Source organism: Lygodium microphyllum, chromosome 12 (assembly GCF_053477565.2).
Source record: "Lygodium microphyllum isolate KBCC chromosome 12, Lygodium_microphyllum_v1.1.10, whole genome shotgun sequence".
In the NCBI taxonomy this organism is placed as follows: Eukaryota; Viridiplantae; Streptophyta; class Polypodiopsida; order Schizaeales; family Lygodiaceae; genus Lygodium; species Lygodium microphyllum.
The window spans coordinates 21,270,398-21,294,832 of NC_141146.1; the positions used below are offsets into that span (position 1 = coordinate 21,270,398).

At 41.2% G+C, this 24,435-nt stretch overlaps 1 protein-coding gene across 1 annotated transcript in view; it reads right to left on the reverse strand.

Moving 5' to 3' along the window:
• Nucleotides 1-24,435, reverse strand: part of LOC148027528 (uncharacterized) — a 94,368-nt gene that overhangs the window by 59,325 nt on the left and 10,608 nt on the right. Inside the window, exons 2-3 of the mRNA XM_087689259.1 lie at nt 2,791-2,918; nt 2,620-2,682 (exon numbers count right to left, since the gene is read on the reverse strand). Coding sequence (XP_087545385.1) covers nt 2,620-2,682; nt 2,791-2,918 — 191 coding nt within the window. The remainder of the gene's footprint in view (nt 1-2,619; nt 2,683-2,790; nt 2,919-24,435) is intronic.

The window sequence follows — 24,435 nt, forward strand, 5'->3', positions numbered from 1 at the left end:
ATGAAGCCTATGTAAGTTTTAATACTGCACTGTAGCTCATGAATACAAACATGAGCCTTTTAATCCAAGTGGATGTGGGTGCTTGGTGCAACCATGAGTTCAGGATAAGGCCCCTTATACAATACCGGAACAGAATTTCTCCTACAGTTTCTCCAAAAATACATACTTATCTGCTTCTTCACCCAGCTGTCACACCTTGGCTCTCACAGAAACTGTAAGACACACATCTCTAAAACACGACTCAAAAGAGAGAATGAAGATCCAAAGGAATCAAACTTCCCACTCATTGCTTATGGTGATCATCTTTGCTACTGGATTATGCATCTCTTCATACCATATGTTTATGCATAAGCCTTTGCCACCAGCCTTGCTTTGTACCCTTTATCAATCTATTGGCCTTACATTCAACTTTGTAGACGTTTGAGTTCTTGCATCTTAGTAAACAAACTGAGTCGCACATATAAAATTAATTATGCACTCGTTTCTTCATCCATGACGCTCTCGAATCTGATTTTCAGTTGTCATTTGATAGTGAAGGGATTCATCATGCTATAGCTGTGAGACCGTATTCCACATGTAATTTTTCATTAATGCGCTCACTCTGTCATCACCCAATATGGTTTCCATCTATCTCTTCAAAGCACATGGGTTATTTATACATACCACTCACGTAACTATTGCATATCAAATTTATCGATGGTTGACTTAACTCTTTCTGACCATTTCAATCGCAACAAGGGGAAAAAATATGTGTAGGCTTGTTTACTGGCCAACAGGTATGTGCAGCACAAGGGCATTGAATTACCATTCTATAATATAAGCTTTGGCATATATGACTACCATTCTATATATAGGCCTTGGCATCCCATCATGATTGGCCCATATAGCACTTGGATTCTTCTTCCATACTATTGTTGCTTTCGAGACTTTAGTATAAACCAAGATATCAGCAATGAAAACAATAGCATATTTCCCAAGAGAGGCTGCAGCACCTACTGGAAAAGTAAGTCTGTGCATCTGTCAGCCAAAAAGGGCAGTACCACAAACTTGAACAACCAAAAGGGTGTACAACATAAAGAGTTTATGAATGTCCTCCAAAATAATCCATAGCTGTTATAGCCAGACTTCAACTACCTGCAACACCTACTGGAAAAGTAAGTCTGTGCATCTGTCAGCCAAAAAGGGAAGTACCACAAACTCGAACAACCAAAAGGGTGTACAACATAGAGAGTTTATGAATGTCCTCCAAAATAATCAAAAACTGTTATAGCCAGACTTCAACTACCTTGCTCAAAGTCATTCAGCCAGCTACTTGATCCAATGAATGATCAGTCTTAAGGCCGAGGGGTTTTTTCTTGAAGAGCAGCTTGTTGAGAGCCCTATAATCAACACACAAGTGCAAGCTCCTGTCCTTCTTCTTGACCAAAAAAACCAGAGATCGAGCAGGCAAGAGCTAATGCAAAATCAATTCCCACTGAAATAGGTCCTCAATACTTGCACAAAGCTCCTCAAGCTCTTTCTTGCTCCAGAGTAGGATTGCTTCAAGCAGACTCCCACTCTTGGAACTAGCTTGATGATGACATTGACATAGACTGGTTGGGATGCGAGCAACTCCAAAGGTAACTTGTGCAAAAAGAGAGTAAAGCTCTTGCAGCAAAGCCATGCCCAGCTTGCAAAAGTCTTCCTACCAAGAAGATCCTAACACAGTCACCCATTATAAACCAGCACACCCCCCCCTCCCCCGCCCAAAAAACAAAGTCACAACAAGTGGGAGGAAAGCAAAAGAGCCTGATGAATGCACCATTCTGCAGGTATCTGCCAAATAAAATCAAAACGCAGCTCCCTTTTGAGCATGAATCAAATCATTTTTATAAAAGCTTGCTTCAAATCTAAGGAAATTGCCCATATTGACTTTATACGAACTATAGTATGTAGGTAGTGCATTTCATCACAAATTTACTATTCTTTAGAGTAGAAAGTGTTAGCAATCCAATCGTAGTGCTCAGATGATAAGTGCATCTAAAAACCTAGCCACTTTATAATCTTGAACGATACATGAGAATGACTTACTGATGAGGAAGCTTCGGGCCCTAAACATTCTAGTTGCTGGCTGAATATAGTATGTTTAGTGACCCTGTAACCACTTGATCCTGTCTTATGCTGAACATGCACCATGGCTCCCACAACTCTTTCATATAATTTGGAAAGTCTCATAAACCTTTTCAATACTCATTATGATGGATAAAGACTCATCAAAGTCAAAACTCGTTATGATGGAAAAAGAATCATCAAAGAGACTTGTTAGATAACTGACTTCAAAATTAAGTTGGTTACCAAAGATTTATCTAGTGGGTGGCTATCCCAACACCACAACATAGAGACTTTTGTCATTAGAAGTGCAGTCACACAGTAGACAAAAACAACTGATCTGGCAATTCCATGTAAGAAGTTACAAATTATTCACATCTGAGAACATAAGAATATCCCTCCAGTAAGAAAAAACAAATGTTGGAAAATATTTTCACCTCTTAAAACTGGATTTAGTACACAATGCATCAAGATACATAGTAGCAAAATCCTAACAGGCCTAACAAAGCATGGCTAATGGTGTGAGCTTACATTTGCCAAGACTTATATCCAAGCCATCAATTTTATCTGTATCTCCCAAAACATGTCTCCAAACTGCATTGCAGGATGAGAAACAGATTAGACAGCATGACTTCTGTTGCTTGAAATCACCATCCAAACATCTAGACAATTTGATTGATAAACAGAGTTTTGCATATTTACATATTTCTCCCGTGCGAAGATTGAGCGATGCAAGAGCATTCTCTTCAGTGGCAACAACAACACGCTTCCTCCCAGAGCCTTGAGTTTGAAAAGCCACATGTTTGACTTTTCCAATATATTCTTGATGCCTGCATACCAAAAAGTCAGGCTGAAACACATGAACTTCAATAGATAAGACACCGTCCTACAAAGTATTTATATTTTCCTTTCACTTCTTTTTTATATTCCAAGCTTTTCACTTAACTTTTTTCATGGATATTTGTGGCTTTGGCAGAAACGGAAAATAAATCGATAAAAAGGAAAATGCTTGAATCAATGGCAACCTGCAAACTTTTTGCAGGTGCGAATGAATCTGGAGGTTTTTTACAAAATTGGTCTGCAAAGTGAAACTATAATGGTGTCTTGGTATTACAGTTTCCAAAATTTCAACATCTCCTGAACAATGAAAATTTTTGGGCATCTACTAATCGAGCTCAAAACCTCTAGTGTAAGAAGCATTGTTTCAGTTTTAAACCTCAAGTTAAGCTTAAAACTTGCTAGAAAGATGCCCGAGTCTTAAGTATATTATCAGTATAAATTCTTTGCCTTAATAATGGCGCTCGAGGGCCATTTTAATGCACAAAATAGGTGATTTCAGTCCATCTAGGCTATATTCTAACCCAGTTGTGAGAACTCATTCTTAAGAATTTTTGTCCAGTTCCATGTTGGAGCCTAATTCCTAAGTTGGACAACTTGCCAAGCAGCTGGTTAGACCATCAGCCCTTTTACGTTGCACCTACATTGCCCATCCAAGATATTAGGCATACAAACAATTTGATTCCATCATAATTCACTCAGTTTCACACCCTTGCATCATTGTTCTTTCATAGTAAAGTTTGATAGTCTCAGTTTCCACCATGGTATCAGAGCACAAGCTCATCCACGAATTAAAGCTTTGCTTGGAGGTGGGGAATTGTTGTTCATGGAAACACTGAAGTCCAGAACTGTATTCTCTGGACAAGACTCTTCTAAGATAATCGTATTTGCTTGAAACTGGCCTTCAAATGCAATATTTGGCCCAACAGGCCACATAATTGGTACAAGTTCTCTTTGAACAACCTATGCAATTCTGGAGCTTCAATACCAGATGAGGTTGGAATAAGCCTAGTCATTTTGGTCAGCCGATCGACAATTACGCACACTACGCACACTATCATGACCTCCTTGTGTCCTAGGTAACCCAGCAATAGAATATGTGGAGATGCTCTCCCATTTTTCCAAAAAAAATTCTTAAGGATGGAGAAGATCCTCCAATTTTAACATTTCAGCTTTATTCACTGTTGAAACTGGAGGGGGGCACAGCAGAGAGTGATGGAGGTCGAGCAGTAGTGAACTAGTGAGTGTGACAGCTTGAGAGAGTTTGAGACGATAAGTGTACCAACAATGTGTTGGTACACAAAGAATAAAATGTATTTATACTTGGGGCACGTAAAGGGTGCGTTCACATGCACAATGTGCGTGTACTATATACATGGAGGTTACCGGCCCTTTATATCCCAACAACCTCCCACTTAAAGGTCCGATATGAACCTCTAGCTAACAAACTCCCACTAGTCGAATGCAATGCTCGTGTTGAGCTTTGCTTCGACTTTTAGTGAGAACATCTGCACGGTTATCTTGTGTTTTAATCTTGGTCAATGTGATTTGACCATCTTCCAGAATCTGTCTGATGAAGTGATATCGCACATCTATATGCTTTGTGCGTGAATGATACATGGCATTCTTAGCCAGATACACAGCACTCTCGCTATCACATCCTAAAACTGCAGTACCCATAGACATGCCCAGATCATCTCCAAGTCTGCTCAACCATATAGCTTCCTTAGAAGCTTCCGTAGCTGATATGTATTCAGCTTCAGTGGTACTCAGTGCAACAATGTTTTGTAACCTGGAACACCAAGAAACAGCCCCACCAGCAACTGTAAAGACATACCCGTTGGTGGACCTATGAGTGTCCAAGTCACCTGCCATGTCTGCATCACAATAACTGTGCAAACTAAGCGCACCCTGCCCATAGTAAATACTTTTTCTTTGTGTACCCTTAAGGTATCGAAGAATACACTTGACAGCCTCCCAATGTGCTTTACTAGGATTTGACATAAACCTGCTAACAACTCCCACTGCATGAGCAATGTCTGGACGAGTAGCAACCATAGCATACATAAGAGAGCCACAAGCTGATGCATAAGGAACTCCCTTCATAGCATTTGCTTCCACGTCATTTTTCGGGCTGTTGGCTTTGCTAAGCTTAAGATAAGGGGGTAAGGGTACCCCAAAAGGCTTAGCTTCAGCCATGTTAAATGTGTCCAGTACCTTTCCAATGTACTTTTCTTGAGATAAAAACAGCAATTTCTGCATTCTATCTCTACGAATCCTCATGCCCAAAATATGCTCTGCATTCCCCAAATCTTTCATGGAGAAAGCTGATTTCAGCTGATTTTTGAGAGCATCCAAGCTAGTCTTTCTTTTCCCAGCTAGTAACATATCATCCACATACAAAACAAGTATAATGGGGCTACCATCTATATCCTTTTTCATGTACAAGCAATGATCTGCATGGCTGCGTGTAAACTCATGAGATAGCATAAAAGTATCAAACTTTTTGTACCATTGCTGTGGTGCTTGCTTCAGCCCATACAGGCTGCGCTTTAGCTTACACACCATCTGCTCTTTTCTAGGAGCTACAAAGCCCTCGGGCTGTTTCATGTAGATTTCCTCATCAATGTCACCATGCAAGAAAGCTATTTTTACATCCATTTGATACAGCTCTAAATCCAAAACAGCAATAAGAGCAATTCCCTTTCTTTTGTGCATAACCTTTGGCAACTAGCCTTGCCTTGTACTTGGGTTTCCCATCATCTGTCTTGACTTTGTACACCCATTTGTTTGGAAGTGGCTTTCTTCCCTTTGGTAATGACACAAGATCCCAAGTATCATTTGCATATAGAGATTTAATCACTTCCTGCATAGCTAGCTCCCACTTACTACTGAACTCACATGACTTGGCCTCTTTGTATGTAAGAGGCTCACCCTCATCTGTAAGCATCACATAATGCAAGGAGGGGTCAAACCTATGTGGTTGCCTTCTTACGCGTGTAGACCTACGTACCCAATGATCAACATCGTCAGGAATTGGGTCTACATCAGGAGGTATATTATTTTCAGCATTCATTTGCTGCTGTAAACCATTTTCAGCATGCTGTTCATGCTATACAGCACCTTCAATTTCATTTCCAGCACCTGCATTTTCATAATCAGCAAGCCTATCTTGCTGTCCATGACCTCCTTGTGCTTCTATTTGCTATCCATCATCATCTGGCTCAAAAGTAACCGGCTGATCATCAGTTTCAGCCTGTGGTACAGCACCTTGAGGCTCATTTTCTGAAGTAATGGGTGGCTGCAAACTCTGAAATTTTATCTTTTTTAGATCTTCATTGGAGGCTAGAGTGACTTTCAGCAATTTTGCCTCATTAAACACAACATTACGACTGCAAATAATTTTATTGGACTGAGGTAACCACACTCTGTAGCCAAATTCACCCTCATCACCATAGCCCATGAAGATACCTTTGGTAGATTTTGGGTCAAGTTTATTCCTCGGTTCATTCCTAACATGCACAATGGCATCACAGCCAAAAATGCGTAAATGGTCATATGAGGCTGATTTGCCAAACCAAACCTCCTCAGGGATGCCATTATTTAAGGATCTGTTTGGAGAGCGATTGCAAATGTGAACCGCGGTTTTGAGTGCCTCTCCCCAAAATGCATGAGGGAGATTAGCAATGGACAACATGCACCGCACTCTTTCACATAAAGTCCTGTTATATCTTTCAGCCACCCCATTTGAAGAAGGGCTATAAGGGGCTGTAAGCTCCCTCTTAATACCATGCAAGTCACAAAAGGACTTGAATTCAGTCGATGTGAACTCACCCCCATTATCAGTTCGCAAGCATTTCAGCTTTCTACCTGTCTGAGTGGTCACAAATGCATGAAAAGTTTTAAAAACAGCAAACACATCACTTTTCTTTTTCAGCAAGTACACCCTTCTTGGAACAGTCATCAATAAAGGAGACAAAATATGCAGCACCAACCAATGATTTCACGGGCATACTACATACATTAGAATGCACTAAGTCCAAGACATTGGACTTACGAGAGACATTAGAGTAAAAAGAATTTTTTATTTGCTTTCCAAACTGACACTCATTACAAAAATCAAGTTTAGAGCCTTTTCCATCAACCCTCTTCAGAGAGGTAAGGACATCAAGTCCTTTTTGGCTCATATGGCCTAATCTCTTATGCCATAACTCCAAGTGGCTGCAAATTTCAGCAACTGCAAGAAACTTGCCATTCAAGGCTTTAGAGTGCAAACAATACAATGTGCCTTTCTTGGTTTCTTTTGCAATCAGCATGGAACCTTTTTCACTTTCCACAAACCACCACCAAACAATGTGGTGTAGCCATGCAAGTCAAGCTAACAGACAGTAAACTCTTTTTAATGCCAGGCACATATCTGACATCTTTCAACACAAGCTCTTGACCATTGTCTAAAGACAAGTGTACGGTACCAATCCCATCAATGCTACAAGCATGGTTATTTCCAAGGTACACCTTTCCATAATTGCCTGCATTGAACATAGCAAAACACTCCAAGCAAGGAGTTACATGGAAAGAGGCACCAAAGTCTACAATCCAAGTCTGAGTGACACCATCATCAACAGACAAGAGTGCATCAATCACATCAGCCTTGGTAATCTGCATATCCTGCATGTGACATACAAGGGCATCATAATCAACTGCACATAATACATCAGCCTCTGTATCTGAAAGCTCCTCTATGACCACACTAGAGGCCACATTGGCCTTTTCTTTGCCTGTGGATGTCTCCAATGCATCTATCTTTTCTTCTTTCTTCTTTTTATCTCTTGCATTCTTCTTTCTCTCTTGTTCCTTCTTGTAGTACCTGCAATCAGGTTTCTTGTGGCCCTTCCGACCACAATGATAGCAAGTAATGTCACTCTTATCCTTTCCTTTGCTCTTGCTCCTATTTCTCTGCCCTACATATGCATTTTTCTTTTCAACCCTGCCTCTTACATTATAAGCTGAGTTGTTGCCTTCTCCACTAGACATACGTCTGATTTCTTCATTCAAGATAGAACCCCTCACCCCATCATATGAGAGATTGGGGTTATTGCTGAGAGAAACCACCAAGGTTTCCCACGAGTCCGGTCGTGTCATGATCAAAAAGATCGCCCTCAACTTATCATCATAGTCCAAGTTTGCATCTTTGAGCTGATTTAGAATCCCTGTAAATGCACTCAGGTACTCAGCTGCAGGCTTTGACTCATCCAGTCCCATATTCACCAACTTGCGCATTAAATGCACCTGATTAACAAGTGTGGTGATCTCATAAGTAGTCTTCAGCTTCTCCCATATTGCATAACCTATGTCTAAACCCTTAATGTCTGTTAAAATGTCATAAGTGACACCCATCTTTATGTAAGCCACAACCTTTTTATTCACTCTTGCCCAATCTGCATCAGACATTAGTGCGGGTTTATCTTCCTGCAAAGCATCCTCACAATCCTTCAGGAACAAAATGCCCTGCATATGGTCTTTCCAAAGATCAAAGCCATGACCATCAAACCGTTTGATCTCCATCAAACTCTTGATGTCTGAACTGGAAGAAGTTGCAGCCATTTTATCACGAACACAAGAGTAAATGCACTAATCTGCGGAAGCACAAGCTGAACCAGTAAAGTACCTGCTGTTTTTCCTCAACCAGAAATAAATCTCTATTGTTTGTACATTAACCAACCACTGCACGGGCAAAAGATGCAAAAATTTACCAAATTTTTCGCAAATCCCCAAAATTTCAAGTCCAAAATTGCATGAATGTCAATCAATCTGACCCAGTTGAGTAAAGCTTTGCCAATGCATGAAAAGCCCCAAATTTCTGGGATCCAATGTCAGTAAATTTTACCCAAAAAGGCAAAATTTCAACAAAATTTGCAAAATCCCCAATTTCATTGAGGTCACCACTCGCTATGTCTGCAATTTCTGACTCAAAAGTCACTGATAGGCATGAATGATGCCAAATCTGGAAAAAGCCCCAAATTCTATGGCCCGATTTGCACAGATTTTGAAATTGTGCCTCTCGTGTGTGAACACCCACCAAGGTAAGTGGTAATGAGGGGATTAGAGAAAATTTTGATTTGTTTTAAAAAAAACGAAGGAACTAACGGGGGGGTCCGTTAACCCCCGTTACGTCACGTCGCCCACCTGTCCACGTCGAGAACCGTCACGTCTGACTGACGCTTGCCCGCCGACGCCGCCTGCCTGTCACTCATCACGCGAACCGCCCGCAGAGGTCACCTGCACGTTGCGTCGTTCCAATCATCGCCTGCACGTCTTCACCGCGCGCAGTAGCAGGCGCCTGATCCACGCCCGCTGCCCAGTGCCACCTGGTCTTGTCTGCACGTCTGCTACTAGTCGACTCTACCTGTCGCTTGCCTGCTGAAGGTCGCGTTCGAGTTGGGAAGCGTACACAGAACCTTAAGCTCTGATACCAATTGTTGAAACTGGAGGGGGGCACAGCAGAGAGTGATGGAGGTCGAGCAGTAGTACCGCGCGCAGTAGCAGGCGCCTGATCCACGCCCGCTGCCCAGTGCCACATGGTCTTGTCTGCACGTCTGCTACTAGTCGACTCTACCTGTCGCTTGCCTGCTGAAGGTCGCGTTCGAGTTGGGAAGCGTACACAGAACCTTAAGCTCTGATACCAATTGTTGAAACTAGAGGGGGGCACAGCAGAGAGTGATGGAGGTCGAGCAATAGTGAACCAGTGAGTGTGACGGCTTGACAGAGTTTGAGACGATAAGAGTGTACCAACAATGTATTGGTACACAAAGAATAAAATGTATTTATACTTAGGACACGTAAAGGGTGCATTCACATGTACAATGTGCGTGTACTATATACACGAAGGTTACTAGGCCTTTATATCCCAACATTCACCTAATACTTCTTACAAATGATTACATAATCTAGGATGTCCATACACATTCGAGGCCACTAAAACTCTCTTAACAAGACTAGAAGTCTTGTTAACCCTAGGTGTCCTGCGCTAGGACTAACATGCCACTCATATAGAGTAATCGGCACTTAAGTTGTTGACCTTTCCTGACCCATATCCAAACTTCGCAAAGTGAATAGCCATCATCTATAGCAAAGTTTTTCTAATCGAATCTCTCTTGAATATCCCATGTTGTTTCTTTTCCAAATAGAGACCCTTTCATTGAATCCCCTTTCTCAATGGTCTCCATAGTTTGAAATATACATGATCAACTCGACATTTCCATCTAATGGATTCATCTCCTACTTGTAAGGCTCGATCTGCCTCAAACATGGACTTCTAGAGCTTTTTCAATATCTCAGCCTGTCATTAATTCACATGTGTCAATCTTCATCATTCCAAACACATTAGGTAGAGATTAGAGTGCATTTGCTGCTAGTTTGGTCAAACGATATCATCATCATCAAGGCGACCTTGTTTGCTAGTCACGCCCTATTCATAGCTGCCCAATCCATGCCTCCCACATACAAATCAAATCACCATTCCAGCCATCATCATTCTCCCATATCTTCCTCGGTCAAATGATGGATCTTTTGCCATCAATCCAGTGCTCTCACTAACGCATCTTGCAGTGTGTGAGGTTGATTGTGAGCAACCTTGCGTTATTGCTTTTGGATCGACGTTCCAACTATTCTTTTGCATTTTATATTTGTTCTCTCTCTTCTCTCCACATTCCTCTTCCGCTATGCACTCTCACACAATATCATTGCCAAACTGAGAGATGCGGAACCCATCTACTATCATGTTTTCATCCTAGTTTGGTGGGTTTACCCTTCCTTAAAACCAAGCTACTTGTTATGTCCTTGGACATCCGGATGGGAGCTAAAAGGATTGGTCACAGTGATCATGAAGTGACTTAGTGCGAACGCACTTAGTATACTTTGAGGTTAGCATAGCCAAGTCCTATTTACAGGACTAGAGGCCCTATTGTGCGCATTCATTGTGTGATATGATCACCACTCTTGGCCCATTTGTGGGACGCCAACTCCTAGGATGTGATTGTGACCTAGAGTGCTGCTAGATTCCAAGCTGAGGGGTGAGCCTATTTGGCTCTATGGCTGAGAAGAGAGTCTAATGTCCAATCCCTTTTATTTGTGAATATGCTTTGTGTTGTGTCTCGTGCAAGTTGGATCCTATGGAAACATTTCATTGGTATCAAAGTGTCAACCTACAATTGGACATGAGATCCAATGACATGCACAAAACCACTTTTGCTCATAGAATTGTGATGGTTCACACCTAACACATATGTCTTTATCTCGTTTAGGGTGGTATGGGACACTACTAGCAAGACGGACACCGAGCGTGCAAGGGGGGCACTGTCAGAAGTGGTGCAGCAACGGAAGCGTAAACATAAACTGTAATAAACTGCTGAAACACAAGACAAAAGAGAAAGGGAAAGAAAGAACACAATACAGATGAGAACTCAGATGTATGCTCGCGAAATGGAATCCATATATCAGACACGAGATTGTCGCATACAACAGTGAGTCACTGGCTGCGTGGGCACTAGCCCCGGCTCCTCTCTCCATGGGAACTCCAGGTGGTAAACTGAATTGCTAAGGAGGAGGAGCCCAGAATAAATAGGCACAAATAATGCCATAAAATATGTCAGGTCGGCCAGCAATAAATGCCCAATATGACCATAAAATGACACAATAAAAAATGCCTAAATAACCTAAATAATGTGCCCAAGCCTCTGCAGCTCAAACTCACACATGAGCTGACATATCTCCTAACACCATCTCTCAGATCATGGGTGACAATACAATGGTACAATGAGAATGAATCATTAACCATACAACATAGAACCACTAAGTAAAACCATGGATACCCAAGCAATGGGTGATCAATGTTGGAAAATAGGTCAAATGATGTATGCTCCATGATGAGGAGACTTGTATCCCATAAGCATAGTGAGGAGAGTGGAGAAGCTAGAAAGAAATAAAGACATGTTCATCTTTCAATGCAATGCTATCGTACTTTGTACTACACTATGTCATTGTCACGTCCTACTTGAGATTGTGTTTATGAGTCCAAGCATTCAATCTTGGAACCTAATTCACTCAAGTAACAATTAGTGCCATTTGTCCATGTTGCAATGATTCTAGTCACCACTTTCCAACCTCCATAGCTCCAGCCGTGCTCAAGATCCATGCATTCTCACATGGTATCAAAACCATGGTGAGCATAGGCTAACTCTCCTCATTGCTCTCTTAGTCTCCCACAACCTCTGGCAAACTTAGTCCAAGCACATAACTTCATCTCTCACTCCCTTTTCACTCTATTCCTTTGGTCTACCATAGCCAGCCTATACTGATCTTTGTTGGAGGACTCAGGGAGAACAAACTAAGCCATATCTTCACTAACATTCTTCTAGGGATCTCTTCCGTAACTCCCTGCATAGGTTCTTGTCACATCACAGGCGGACATTGGTCGCTTGTTTGAGTAGCATTGTAGGAATTCATCAACCTGTCCAACTCTGCGCCTAACAGTGGTCATACAGTTTGTGTTGATGAAGGCCGCCGCCATTATGTCCTGCAACGTTAGGGCTTTTGTAGCCCATGGTCTAGGCTACCTTCAGACAAAATCTCGACTCAAATTGTCCACAGATCGCACTACCAAAAGGAAAAAACTAGTCACCAAAAAACCCTAACAGAAAAAGTGACAAAAGAACTCCATAGCTACAATAGTTTAAGCTTTTCTCTCACTTCATCATATTGAAGTCTTTGCCACTCAGATTTTCTCAGTCTTTGCTAAGTGCAGTCTTCAAATTCAATAAAAGGAAGGTTTGAGAAGCCTAAGCATCAACATCAAGTTTAACATCAAGGTCTTCATTCAAGACATAGTATCTATTGATACTCAAATAGTGCTTCTTGGCACTTGAGTTTTCAACTTACTCAAGAGTAACTCACCTTCTGATTCCTGCTTCGAAGATTATTCTCATTTTGTGTAATGATTTAAAGTCACATAGATCAAATCCCTTGTAAATCTCAATCTTCTTGTAAAAGGATAGACACTGCACGAGAATTCTCGTGGTAAGACCTCCTTCTAAAATGAAGGAACTAGAGCAGATAGCAAAGTTTAATGGGAAAGGCTTTCATGCCTGGAAGGAAAAGACCATGTACCACCTCATGCAAAAAGATTTGTGGGACTTGTTTGAAGACGAGGAAGAAGATGCTGATGACAAGGAGGAAGATGCTAAAGATGAAGGTGCTGCAGAAGTTCAGCCTAAGACAAAGGCATGGAAGAAGATGAACAACAAAGCTCTAGGTATTATTGCTTGGGGTCTATCCGATGATGTATTACATCATATTTCCGGCATCAGGGATGCAAAGAAGGCATGGGAAGAGCTTGATAGGATCTTTGGCACCCAAGCAAAGAACTCAAAGGTAAAATTATTCATGTAATTTTATAAGTTGGATGTAAAAGATAGTTCCTCTATGGTTGTGCACATTAATAAGTTCAAGAGCCTTAAAACTCAACTTGCAGCTCTTTAAAAAAACATTGATGAGGATGAGGCAATAGCAATGCTACTTGCCAGTGTTAATCATGAACCATATGAGAACCTTGGTTCGACACTAAGTAATGTTCCTAGTCTCTTACTCAAAGACATTGAGCACTCACTACTTGATGGAGAAAGCAAATTTAAAAGCAAGGATGTAAAAGAAACCAACTCAAGGGATAACCTCTTGTACACCAAGGATACTTATGCAACAAAGGACGTGGTCCAGGATTCACCACCAACAACAACAAGGACTGAATTATTTGACATTATTGTGGCAAGACTGACCGTGTAGCCAGTGAATGTTTCCACAAGAAGAGAGCACAACAAGTGCAAGATCACCACCAAAGCCAGTTTATGCATGAAGAAGAGGAAGAAGAAGAAGATGCTTCTGCCACCATCAACAACACTGACAGATTGTTCTAAAGAAATTTTCATTGTATCTTTCCCATAGTGGATCATATTTTTCCCGTAGTGAATGTTTTCTTTCCGTTAGTGGATTTGTACTGAAAAAACCCTTGTCAAAAAATGTAAAATTTCAAGCTTGACTTTACAAGGCTACCCATGAGCTAGTCTCCCGGGCCATGTTATCATGTAGGGGGAGCAAAAGCCAACAAGTGTAGGAATTTATCATTTGAGGGGGGTGCTGGAAAATAGGTCAAATGATGTATGCTCCATGATGAGGAGACTTGTATCCCATAAGCACAATGAGGAGAGTAGAGAAGCTGGAAAGCTATAAAGACATGTACTTGGTTCATCTTTCAATGCAATGCTATCGTACTTTATACTACACTAAGTGTCATTGTCATGTCCTACTTGAGATTGTGTTTATGAGTCCAAGCATTCAATCTTGGAACCTAATTCACTCAACTAACAGTTAGTGTCATTTGTCCATGTTGCAATGATTCTAATCACCACTTTCCAACCTCCATAGCTGCAACCATGCTCAAGATCCATGCATTCTCACAATCAAGCCACCACCAAGGTGCCTCGAAGAGAACCTGATGTCGATGTCGATCATACCAACTCCTGAAGATAGAGAAGATCATAGCAGCTCTCAATGACTGTCAACAATGCCACTAATGTAGCACATTTGACCATCCTGTCACCAATGCCACACCGCATAAATGACCATGAATTCTCCTCCTTTGGCTAGACCGCCAAGTGTCCCCTCATGTGAGCTCCAGACAAAAGCCACCCACTCTCTGTCAAGTAACCAACACATCATGAACCTGGATGTCAATCCTAACTCTAGGATTTGATCCTGTCAAACTTCATCAATGCGTCAGGGACGTCCCTCTCTGGATCCTGTGCATCTGTATACAAATAAAGATGAGGCGCGGCTACCCCATCTCACCACCCTCTCACACTCCCTCTCTGGTATTGGAGAGTCGTGAGGGATGACCTCATCACCACCACTAGAAAGTAGCTGAGGAAGGGGCCACCAATTTCTAAGAAGAAAATCCCTCCCGTGCCTTGGACTTCGCCTTGGCCACAGAATCTGAGTTGGAATCTAAGACAGATGATGACTTGTCGAAGGAGTCCGCATCCCGCTTCGTCTTCTGCTCCTTTTTCTTCCTGGAAGCCGCTAACTCTTTGCAATCCTTCCGTAAATGGCCCTTCTTGCCACAATGGTAACACTGGGCCTTCGACTTCTTCATCTTCGAACCCCTCTCTGAAGCTACAAGAGCCTCACCTGAACCTCCATGGAGCTCGTCATCAAGGGATATGCATGAAGGAACCATCTATAGAGGATTTAGAAGAGAAGTAGAGAAGAGAAGGTATTTGGAGAGGAAACACAGCCATACAAACTGCAAAAAACAAGAGTTCACATACAGGATAACCCAAAATCTGACCAAAAGAAGACAAAAACTGCTGCAAAAAGTCAAAAAATCAATCAAAAACTGCCAAAAACAGTAAAAACGGCCTGAAGGTACAATCACCCAGCCAAGAAGTCAGGAACACCAAAACATAGACTGAGTATTGCCACAAATAGGCTGGAAAACTGTCGCAACAGCCTGAAAACTGAAAATGCAGGTAGTAGAGGGGCTGTAGACAACAAGCGATGGCAAATCTGCAGAAAATGCAAGTAAAACAGATCGCCTGTATGGAGCAGCGGTCACCTGATCAACAAGGGTGAAAACAGTCCTAAAATCAGCAAGAAAACACAGCAAGAGCACAAATCCTGAAATCTGATACCATGTTAGAAGTGGTGCAACAATGGAAGCGTAAACATAAACTGTAATAAACTGCTGAAACACAAGACAAAAGAGAAAGGGAAAGAAATACATAAACTGTAATAAACTGCTGAAACACAAGACAAAAGAGAAAGGGAAAGAAAGAACACAATACAGATGAGAACTCAAATGTATGCTCGGGAAATGGAATCCATATATCAGACACAAGATTGTCGCATACAACAGTGAGTCACTGGCTGCATGGGCACTAGCCCCCGCTCCTCTCTCCATGGGAACTCCAAGTGGTAAATTGAACAACTGAGGAGGAGCAGTCCAGAATAAATAGGCACAAATAATGCCATAAAATATGTCAAATTGGCCAGCAATAAATGCCCAATATGACCATAAAATGACACAATAAAAAATGCCTAAATAACCTAAATAATGTGCCCAAGCCTCTGCAACTCAGATTCACGTGAGCTGACATATCTGCTAACAGGCGCAAGTGGTGGGTATGATGACAAGGTATGTTTCTTGTCTGGTACTCATACTCAAATTTTTTTGTGTTGGGTTGATGCTTGTGCACAAGGATTTCAATGGTTTTGATGATTGAAGTCCAAAGAGTTGCCACTCCAGAGCTGTGGCAAACCATCATTGAAAGCTGAAATCTTATAACTTGTGTAGGCATTAGTATTTTCATTGACAGTTATTTTTGTCCATTTAAAATTTATTGTTGATGTTATCATACTTTTTAATATTAATGTGAAATTAAATGTTACTACCATCTTAGCATTTAAAGTCTATGTTAATGTTAGTACTGATTTTAATATAAACATTATGTTTGATGTTAACACAGCATTACTATCAACATTAACTTGGCATCAAGGAGGAGAGAAACACTAGTTTAATGTCGTGGAGAGAGAAAGACAAGGATACTTCAAACAAATATTGTCAAGCTGAGAGAATCTAAACTTGCACAAGTACTCTTAGGCAGAGTGAATCTAAACCGAAGAGAGAGAGTTGACTCGAGAGAGAGGAGAGAGTTTGAACAAAGGTGGAAGAGAGAATTAGCCTCTTAAACAGCCCCAAAAATGCTCAATAATTAAATACCTAAATTGGTGTGTGGTTTGAGAGATTTTTAAATCGTGCGCAATACAAGGTCCCAAAACTTTCTATAAATAGGCTAGCCGCCCTCCATTCAGCTTGAATCTCGTTTTTGCAAGTTTCAGCAGCTGTATCTCCATTGCCCACACCCCATTCGCGGAGGACATCACGGTCAAGGCTTCCCATTGCTGCTTGCTACCATCTGGCACCTAATTCCAGTCTCCATTACCCACATCCAACTCTCACTTGTTGATCCTACCACTCCCAAGTTTGCGTTTGCTGCTATGCGATCCTTCTCAAGTGCAAGCGACCACTTCGGTGCTGCGTTCAGATTGTCCAAGTGCTCAAGTAATTATCACAATCACTCTCTTACTGTTGCCTCACCATCTCACATCTGCATTTGGTGTTTCCTCTCTCTGCTTGTCGCCTCGCTCTTGGTTGCTGCGTTTGCACACATCTGTTGTCAACCACTTTTTCTCTCTCCTCAAATACCTTCATTTTTTGGTATTTCTCTCTCTTCACTGCATCTCTACATCAAATCTAACCTTCTTCGCTGCATTTGCTGGTGTTCCACTCTCAAAGGCTGCCTTTGCTGCATTTCGGGATCCCTCAAGAGTATGACACACTCTCGCTCAACACCTCTACCTTGATCATTGAGACACAAGTTCAAGGTACAATTTTCATTCTTCTACGGTTTGTTTGCTGCAGCAGCTTTGTATATTTAGTATTCATTGATTAATTGTCTATGTGTTACCCTAACCCTAGCTATGTTTTTCTGAATTTATGCTTTGTCGTACGCTTTTGTTTATGTTTCTGCATTAGGATCTTCTTCACATGGTATGAGAGCAAGGTTCTCTTCCACGAAACCTCAACCTTTAATCCAAAAGCCCTTTGCAAGAAGCAAGAACAACAAGAGGACGACAACGGAGTGGGTTTCATAGCTTGCTTCTCCATCCAACATGGCTAGAGTCTTCGGACTACCATGAAGTCCACAAACCATACAAGATTTCACAAGCTGAATACGACCTCATTCTCATGTCTCAAGCTCAACAGCAAATTAAAGGTAAATTTGACTTTTCCCCTTTAGATGCGGTGCGCCGGTCTAATGATTTTGCAAGAAGGATGGAAGTTTCACAAAGGACTGATCACCCTTATGTAGAAACTATCATGGAGTACAAGCCATTTTTTGCTTCACCTTCATTCACTCCCATGTCAAGTACACATGATACTTCTCAATCTTTAGTTTTACTCCCTCTTTTCCGCAAGATATCGAGGATGCTCATGATGAAGGAACTATCTATACCGAGTATTGGTACATTAGCACTAAAGAGGATAAGTATTTCAAATTGCACTCAAGAAAAGGTAAACAATTGCAAGAACCTATGGTAAGTACTCCTTTATCTTTTTCTTCAATTTTTCTATCTCATGGTCAATATGATTTTGGTGATTTATCTACCTATTCATTTGCATCTAATGGACAAAAGGAACCTAACACTTTTCCCACAACAACTCAAATGACAAATCCATTTAATCTCCCACCCATTAGTTTTGTTGCACCTTTCTTTCCGCCTCCATTAAGTGCACCACACGTGTCTTCTCACATCACACCGAGGGGTCCATCACCCATAGGCATGCCTTTTAAAACCTCGTGCTTTCCCCAACCGGGTGGTGTCCCCATGATGAAGGTTCATCCTTCCATCCCACACTTTCAAATTTTTCACAACTTAGAAATGCCACCCAACCACCAGCGACTGTGGCTAAGTTGGTACCACAATTTGCCTCCACGGCATTACCTAGTGGGCCTTCTAGTCATTTTGTTGCGCCCTAGTCGTCTATTGAACAGGGCTTATGTGTTCAGGTGCCTCCACCTTCACCGGTGCTTTCGAAAACATTCATGTTCTAGTGCCTCCACATCAATCAACACCAATTGGATGCTATCAACATAGCTCTGCTTACCCACCTCCTCCTCCCTTTTCCCTCCACCACCTCCTCCCTATATCTTATCCAACACCTCATGGTTCTTCATTCTCATCCACCAAATATGACCTGCCTGACAACTCTCACGACATTCCCTGATCGCACCATGCGCATCACATCCTACGGAGTCAATGATATTTGGAAATTTCTTCCAAAACCTCAAATCTCTTCAAAGAAAAAAGGGTGGATTTGACCTTGATTAAAAATTCTCAAAATTCCTTCACACACATTTGGGGCTTTTCAATTTTCTTCAAAATTTCTTTAAATTTCTTCTCCAAAATCTAGGGCTTTTCATATTGAAGTCCTTAGAAATCAAGTCGAGTCCTTTGATGAATCATTCACACCCGAGTGCTCACCTTTGACATTGGTCAAAAAATGACCCACCAAGCGTCTAGTGCTTGGCAACGCTATCACAAGGGATCGACACTAATCGTTGTATCCTCGACATCAACATCAAGGGGGGATTTTTTATCCCAATAAAAACATTTAAAAATATAAAAATTGACAATTAAAATATAAAAATGTGTGCTTGAAATTAGACATTGGCCATGGTTACACATGTGCTAAGACCTTTCCATCACCTATTGCAATTGTGTGGGATCCTTTGCCCACATTTTAATCCAAAATGAGTTGTATCGCTTTCAGTTTCCTTTCCATCTGGTTCACAAAGGAGTTATGTTTCAAGGGGGACTCCAACCACTTTGTGCATGACCTTTGAGTTGATCTCGAAAGCTATACCTGTCAATTTGGCCTCTAGTTGTGTGTTGAGTGCCTCTAAGCCACGTTGGCTTTGGATTAGCCTCTGAGCCATGCACACGTATCTCTTGACCCTATCTTGCTTCAAGTCCCTAAGCTTCTGGGTAAACCATGCCATGACCTATCCCCTATTGTCTCTCTCTCATTTCTATATCTCCTTTTTCACAGCCATTGTACAAGATTAGACACTACCTCTTGAAGATAAGACCTTCCCTTTTCCTTTTTCATGTGTTTTGTGTCACGCGTTCAATCACCCATGACCCAAAGAGGGATTAGTTACCTCTATTCTCATGAGTGAACACACATTATTGTGTGCAAAAGCGTGTTTAGGTATGAACACCTTTTAAGGGTCAAAGGTGTAGGTAGAAATCTTAGCCTTTATATTCAAGCCCTATCACTTGTACTTTAATCTCATTTTTATCAATCTATCTTTCAATTTGTGTGTACTTGCAAGAGCTCTCTCTCTCTCTTTTTTTTTTCGTAAATCTCTCTCTCTCTCTCTCTCTCTCTCTCTCTCTCTCTCTCTCTGTGAAGTCCCATTCACCATAGCTTGCCGGTCATGCACGTGAGCTCCATACCCCACATGAATTAACCTTTTGAGGTTTATATGAATACAAGTTATTGTGCCATGGGTATTGTTTTTTATCTAGGCGGCTGATACATTATATTTGAGATCTATAAGCTCACAACACTTACCAATCATCCATGCACTTAAAATATGGTGTCATTATTTGTATGGCACTCAATTCATACCATTCGTTAAAATACATTTGTGATCAACCCGATCTATATGGCCACAAAGCGAGATAGGCAAAGCTTATGCAAGCATTTGACTTCAAGATTCACTATAAAAAGAGCACAACTAATATGATTTTTACTCGAATTATCAAAGTTAATGTCTTATCCTTCTATGAAATTTGGACTGATTTCTATCTTTCTCTCAAAGGGCATTGCCAACATGATCTTCACTTTGGTAAGATCTAGCAACTAGTTCAAGAGGCATCTAGTAGCCTAGGAAGCTCTAGCGGTTCGAACACCCGAAAGCCAGCTACCAAGAGAAAGACAACAAAAAAGTATTTCATTCATGATGGATTACTTAACAAGGTAAAGTATGTGCACTCGACAATTACGATATCTTCAAGAAAATAGCATCACAATACTCTGAGCACTGGACACGCTAGCATACATCAGATATTAGTCTTAGTTGCTTCCAACTTTTATCGGCCACACATCAAGACTATGGTTGAATCTTATGTGCATAAGTCTACAATGTCAACTTAATAAAACCAAATGGCATAAACAAGCAAGGATGTAATATTCTTTACAAATCACCAATAGGAAGTGAAGTAGCATGTCTATGGACTTTGTAGTAGGATTACCCTATTCGAATCGAGGTCATGGCACAATTTGGATTGTGGTCGACTAATTGACAAAAATGGCTCAATTCATTCCTACAAAGTTGATTGTGAAAAGCCACGAGTTGGCTGGTCTCTTTATTCAACATCTTTACAGACTTTATGGTTTACCCAACAAAATGTCAATGCCCAAGATCCTTGGAAACTAGATTGTCCATGTCAATCCTCAGCACATCCTGAGATCGATGGGTGTATCAAAAGGACAAACCAAATATGTTGCGTACATATATCCCCCATAGACAATATGATTGGGAGTGTTACCTTCCTCTGATTGAGTTCGCTTATAACAATTGCTAAGCATTCAACTATTGGTTATAGTTTGTTTACGCTTATAAACGGCTACAAGCCGAAACCACCAATTGCTATCAAGCTCAAGGGGATGAAAATGCAGTCTGTGGTTGGCTTTCTACACAATATGCAAAAAATATTGATGATTGCTAGGAAAAGCATTAAAACGGCCTAGAATCGTGCCATGTTTTATGCTAGCTAACATTACTCCTCGAGAGCTTCGGAAGGGCATGTGGATTTACCTTGAATCCCAAAGAACTCTAATTCGATGACTATTGAGACATGCTATAATTTATCTTCAAAGTCTTGTGGTTCGTTTTAGATTACCAAGAAGACAAGTAGCACATCCTATAAGCTAGATTTACTGTCAAAAATTCAAGTTTACATTGTGTTCCACATTAGTCGTTTGAAAGAAAGATTCGAACAAGGCGAACTAATTGTTCCAATTAAGGAAGTTCCACAACTCAAGAATACAGCTCATTATATTCCACTCGAACCCGAGTTGGTTCTCAACCTTACAACTAAGTAATCATGTCGAACCGTTTATCCTAAGTATTTAGTCAAGTGAAAAAAACAACATGGAGGCAGAGGCTACTCGGGAGTCGATTTGTTCGTTAAAGAGTCATTTTGCTCGCTTCGCCTCAAAGGATATTACTAAAGAACAACAATCATTCATAAAGAGGAAAGTGTTACATCCTTGGACATTTGGATATGCACTAGTAGCATTGGTCATTATGATTATGAAGTGACCTAGTACAAATACACTAAGGACACCTAGGGGTTAGGGCAATCAGGTCCTATTTACAAGACTCAAGGCCCTATTGTACACATCATTGTGTGATCATCACCACTCTTGGACTCTTGGTCCGTTGACCAACACAGCTATACACCGGAACGGTGGTTGTGACCCAAAGTGTTGCGAGCTTTCAAGCTCAAAAAAAAGCCCATTTGGCTCTATGGCTAAGAGGTATGTATAATGTCCAATCCCCAATATTCATGAATGTGGCTTATGTCATGTCTCATGTGCACGTTGGATTCCAAGGGGACGTTTCATTTTAGGGTTAGGACAATTTGTAAACAATGAACACTAAAGATGAATAATGGATTAATGAATATATACGATGCTCAATGCAACAAACAGACTATGCAAAGTAAATAGTGAACCCCAAACTTCCGTGTCTCTAGGATTGGGATAGAGTGTATGGCTAGAGAGTGTGTCATACTCTAATGGATCCTAAATCACAACAGATAGCCTCTAAAGAAGTCTAGGATCAACACACACACTCCATAAAGACTGAATCGGTGTCAAATGAGGCACATGGAAAAAGAATCAGCAACGTGCAAACTCGATTCTAATGTGGCAGCCAAGCAACTACAAAAATCTACAAAACGCTAGGAATTTAGCATGGCAATGCACGTGACAACATAAAATAGTAAATGCAAGTCTGGCTAATAATTTGGCAAGCTTGCAAACAACAATATATCAAGTCTAAATGAAGGCAATAGCAACTAATTTGGCATTGCTGAAACAAGTAGCCAGTTGATGGAGAAGAGTAGAAAGGTGTCAATAATCTGCAAAACAAGGTTACGGCTGAGTGGTAGGAAGCTTATCTATATTCAGAAGTGTGGATTCTCCCGAATTAGGGTTTGGCTTATGGGGTGCAAAACAATCTACAAAACAAGGTTAAGGCTGAGTGGTAGGAAACTTATCTATATTCAGAAGTATGGATTCTCCCAAATTAGGGTTTGGCTTATGGGATACAAACATTCTCTAGAAACATACACAGTTTAACGAATCTATTGTATCAATTGAGTTCTGGGACTATAATAAAGAGCCACTCAGTTTATAATGCGTTTTTTAGCCCAATGCCCCCTCTCAAGCCCAAAACTAAAACTAGGAGGAGACTATCAAGATAGCTCAAGCCCATTTTTTCCCCCCAAGTCGTCCTACCTCAAAGCAATCAAGGCATCAAGCAAAGTGAACTCGTCAATTGCCCAATGACCTACCAAGACTACAAGACCATCATGATCGACCACACACTAGCTTAAATATATGGATTGGTATTGAAACATGAGCTTAGTGAATGGGCTAAGATCCAAGGTAAGAGAGCAGAGGGGCAAGCTTGTTTAAGACATGGATAAACCATATTCCCCACCAACAACAAAGCCTTCACCATGGGAATCCTGTGAAGTGAGCGATGCGCAATGGCGATGCAATGTCCGGCGATAAAAATGTCAGGTAGAGAGCAAAACGTGAGCAAGAGTAGAGAGTCAGAGTCAGAGAGAGAGATGCACAATGTTCTTGGGTACAATTCTTGTGTGTACCTCTTTAGGTTTTAGATAGACATATATGAAAGTACAAATGTGCTAAGGGTGTGTTTACACCCATGCACATATAAAAGGCACGATGGCCCTTTATTTCCAACAACCTACCACCTAAAGGCAATGTGCCTTAAGAGGAGAAAAGAATCAACTAAGTCTAGGTATGCACAAAGCTGAAATACACATACCTATCCAACTCCCATCATCTGTCAACAATGAGCAAACCGCTCTGCTAGAAGACCCTTCGTGAGAATATCTACAAGATTATCACCTGTATGCACTTTGACAAGCTCAATGCTCTTGCTGTCAAGTACATCTCTAATGAAGTGATACTTCACCTGTATGTGCTTTGTCTTTGCATGAAAGACGGGATTCCATGCTAGCATGATAGTACTCTGACTATCACAATGCAGAACATGTAACTCTCTAATACCAAGCTCCCCACTAGACGTGAAAGCCATAAAGCCTCCTTACATGCCTCAGTGGCAATCACATACTCTGCCTCTGTAGTAGACAATGCAACACACTTTTGTAGCCTGGAAATCCAAGAGACTGCTCCTCATGTGAAGGTAAACACATACCCAAAAGTGGACTTTCTGCAATCCGCATGACCAGCATAGTCTGCATCCGTAAAGCCAACGACAGATGCCTTCTACTTTCCAAAGCAGATACACAAATCCTTTGTACCTTTGAGGTATCTCATAATACCTTTCACTGCTTCCCAATATGCTTCTTACCAGGGTTTTCCATGTATCTGCTAAACACTCCCACTGCAAAGGCAATGTTAGGACGTGTAGCAACCATAGCATACATCAAACTGCCAATAACTGAAGCATATGGTATCTTGGCCATTTCAGTCTTCTCATCATCAGATGTAGGGCTGTCCTCTGCACTGAGTTTCACATATGAAGGCAATGGAACCCCAATTGT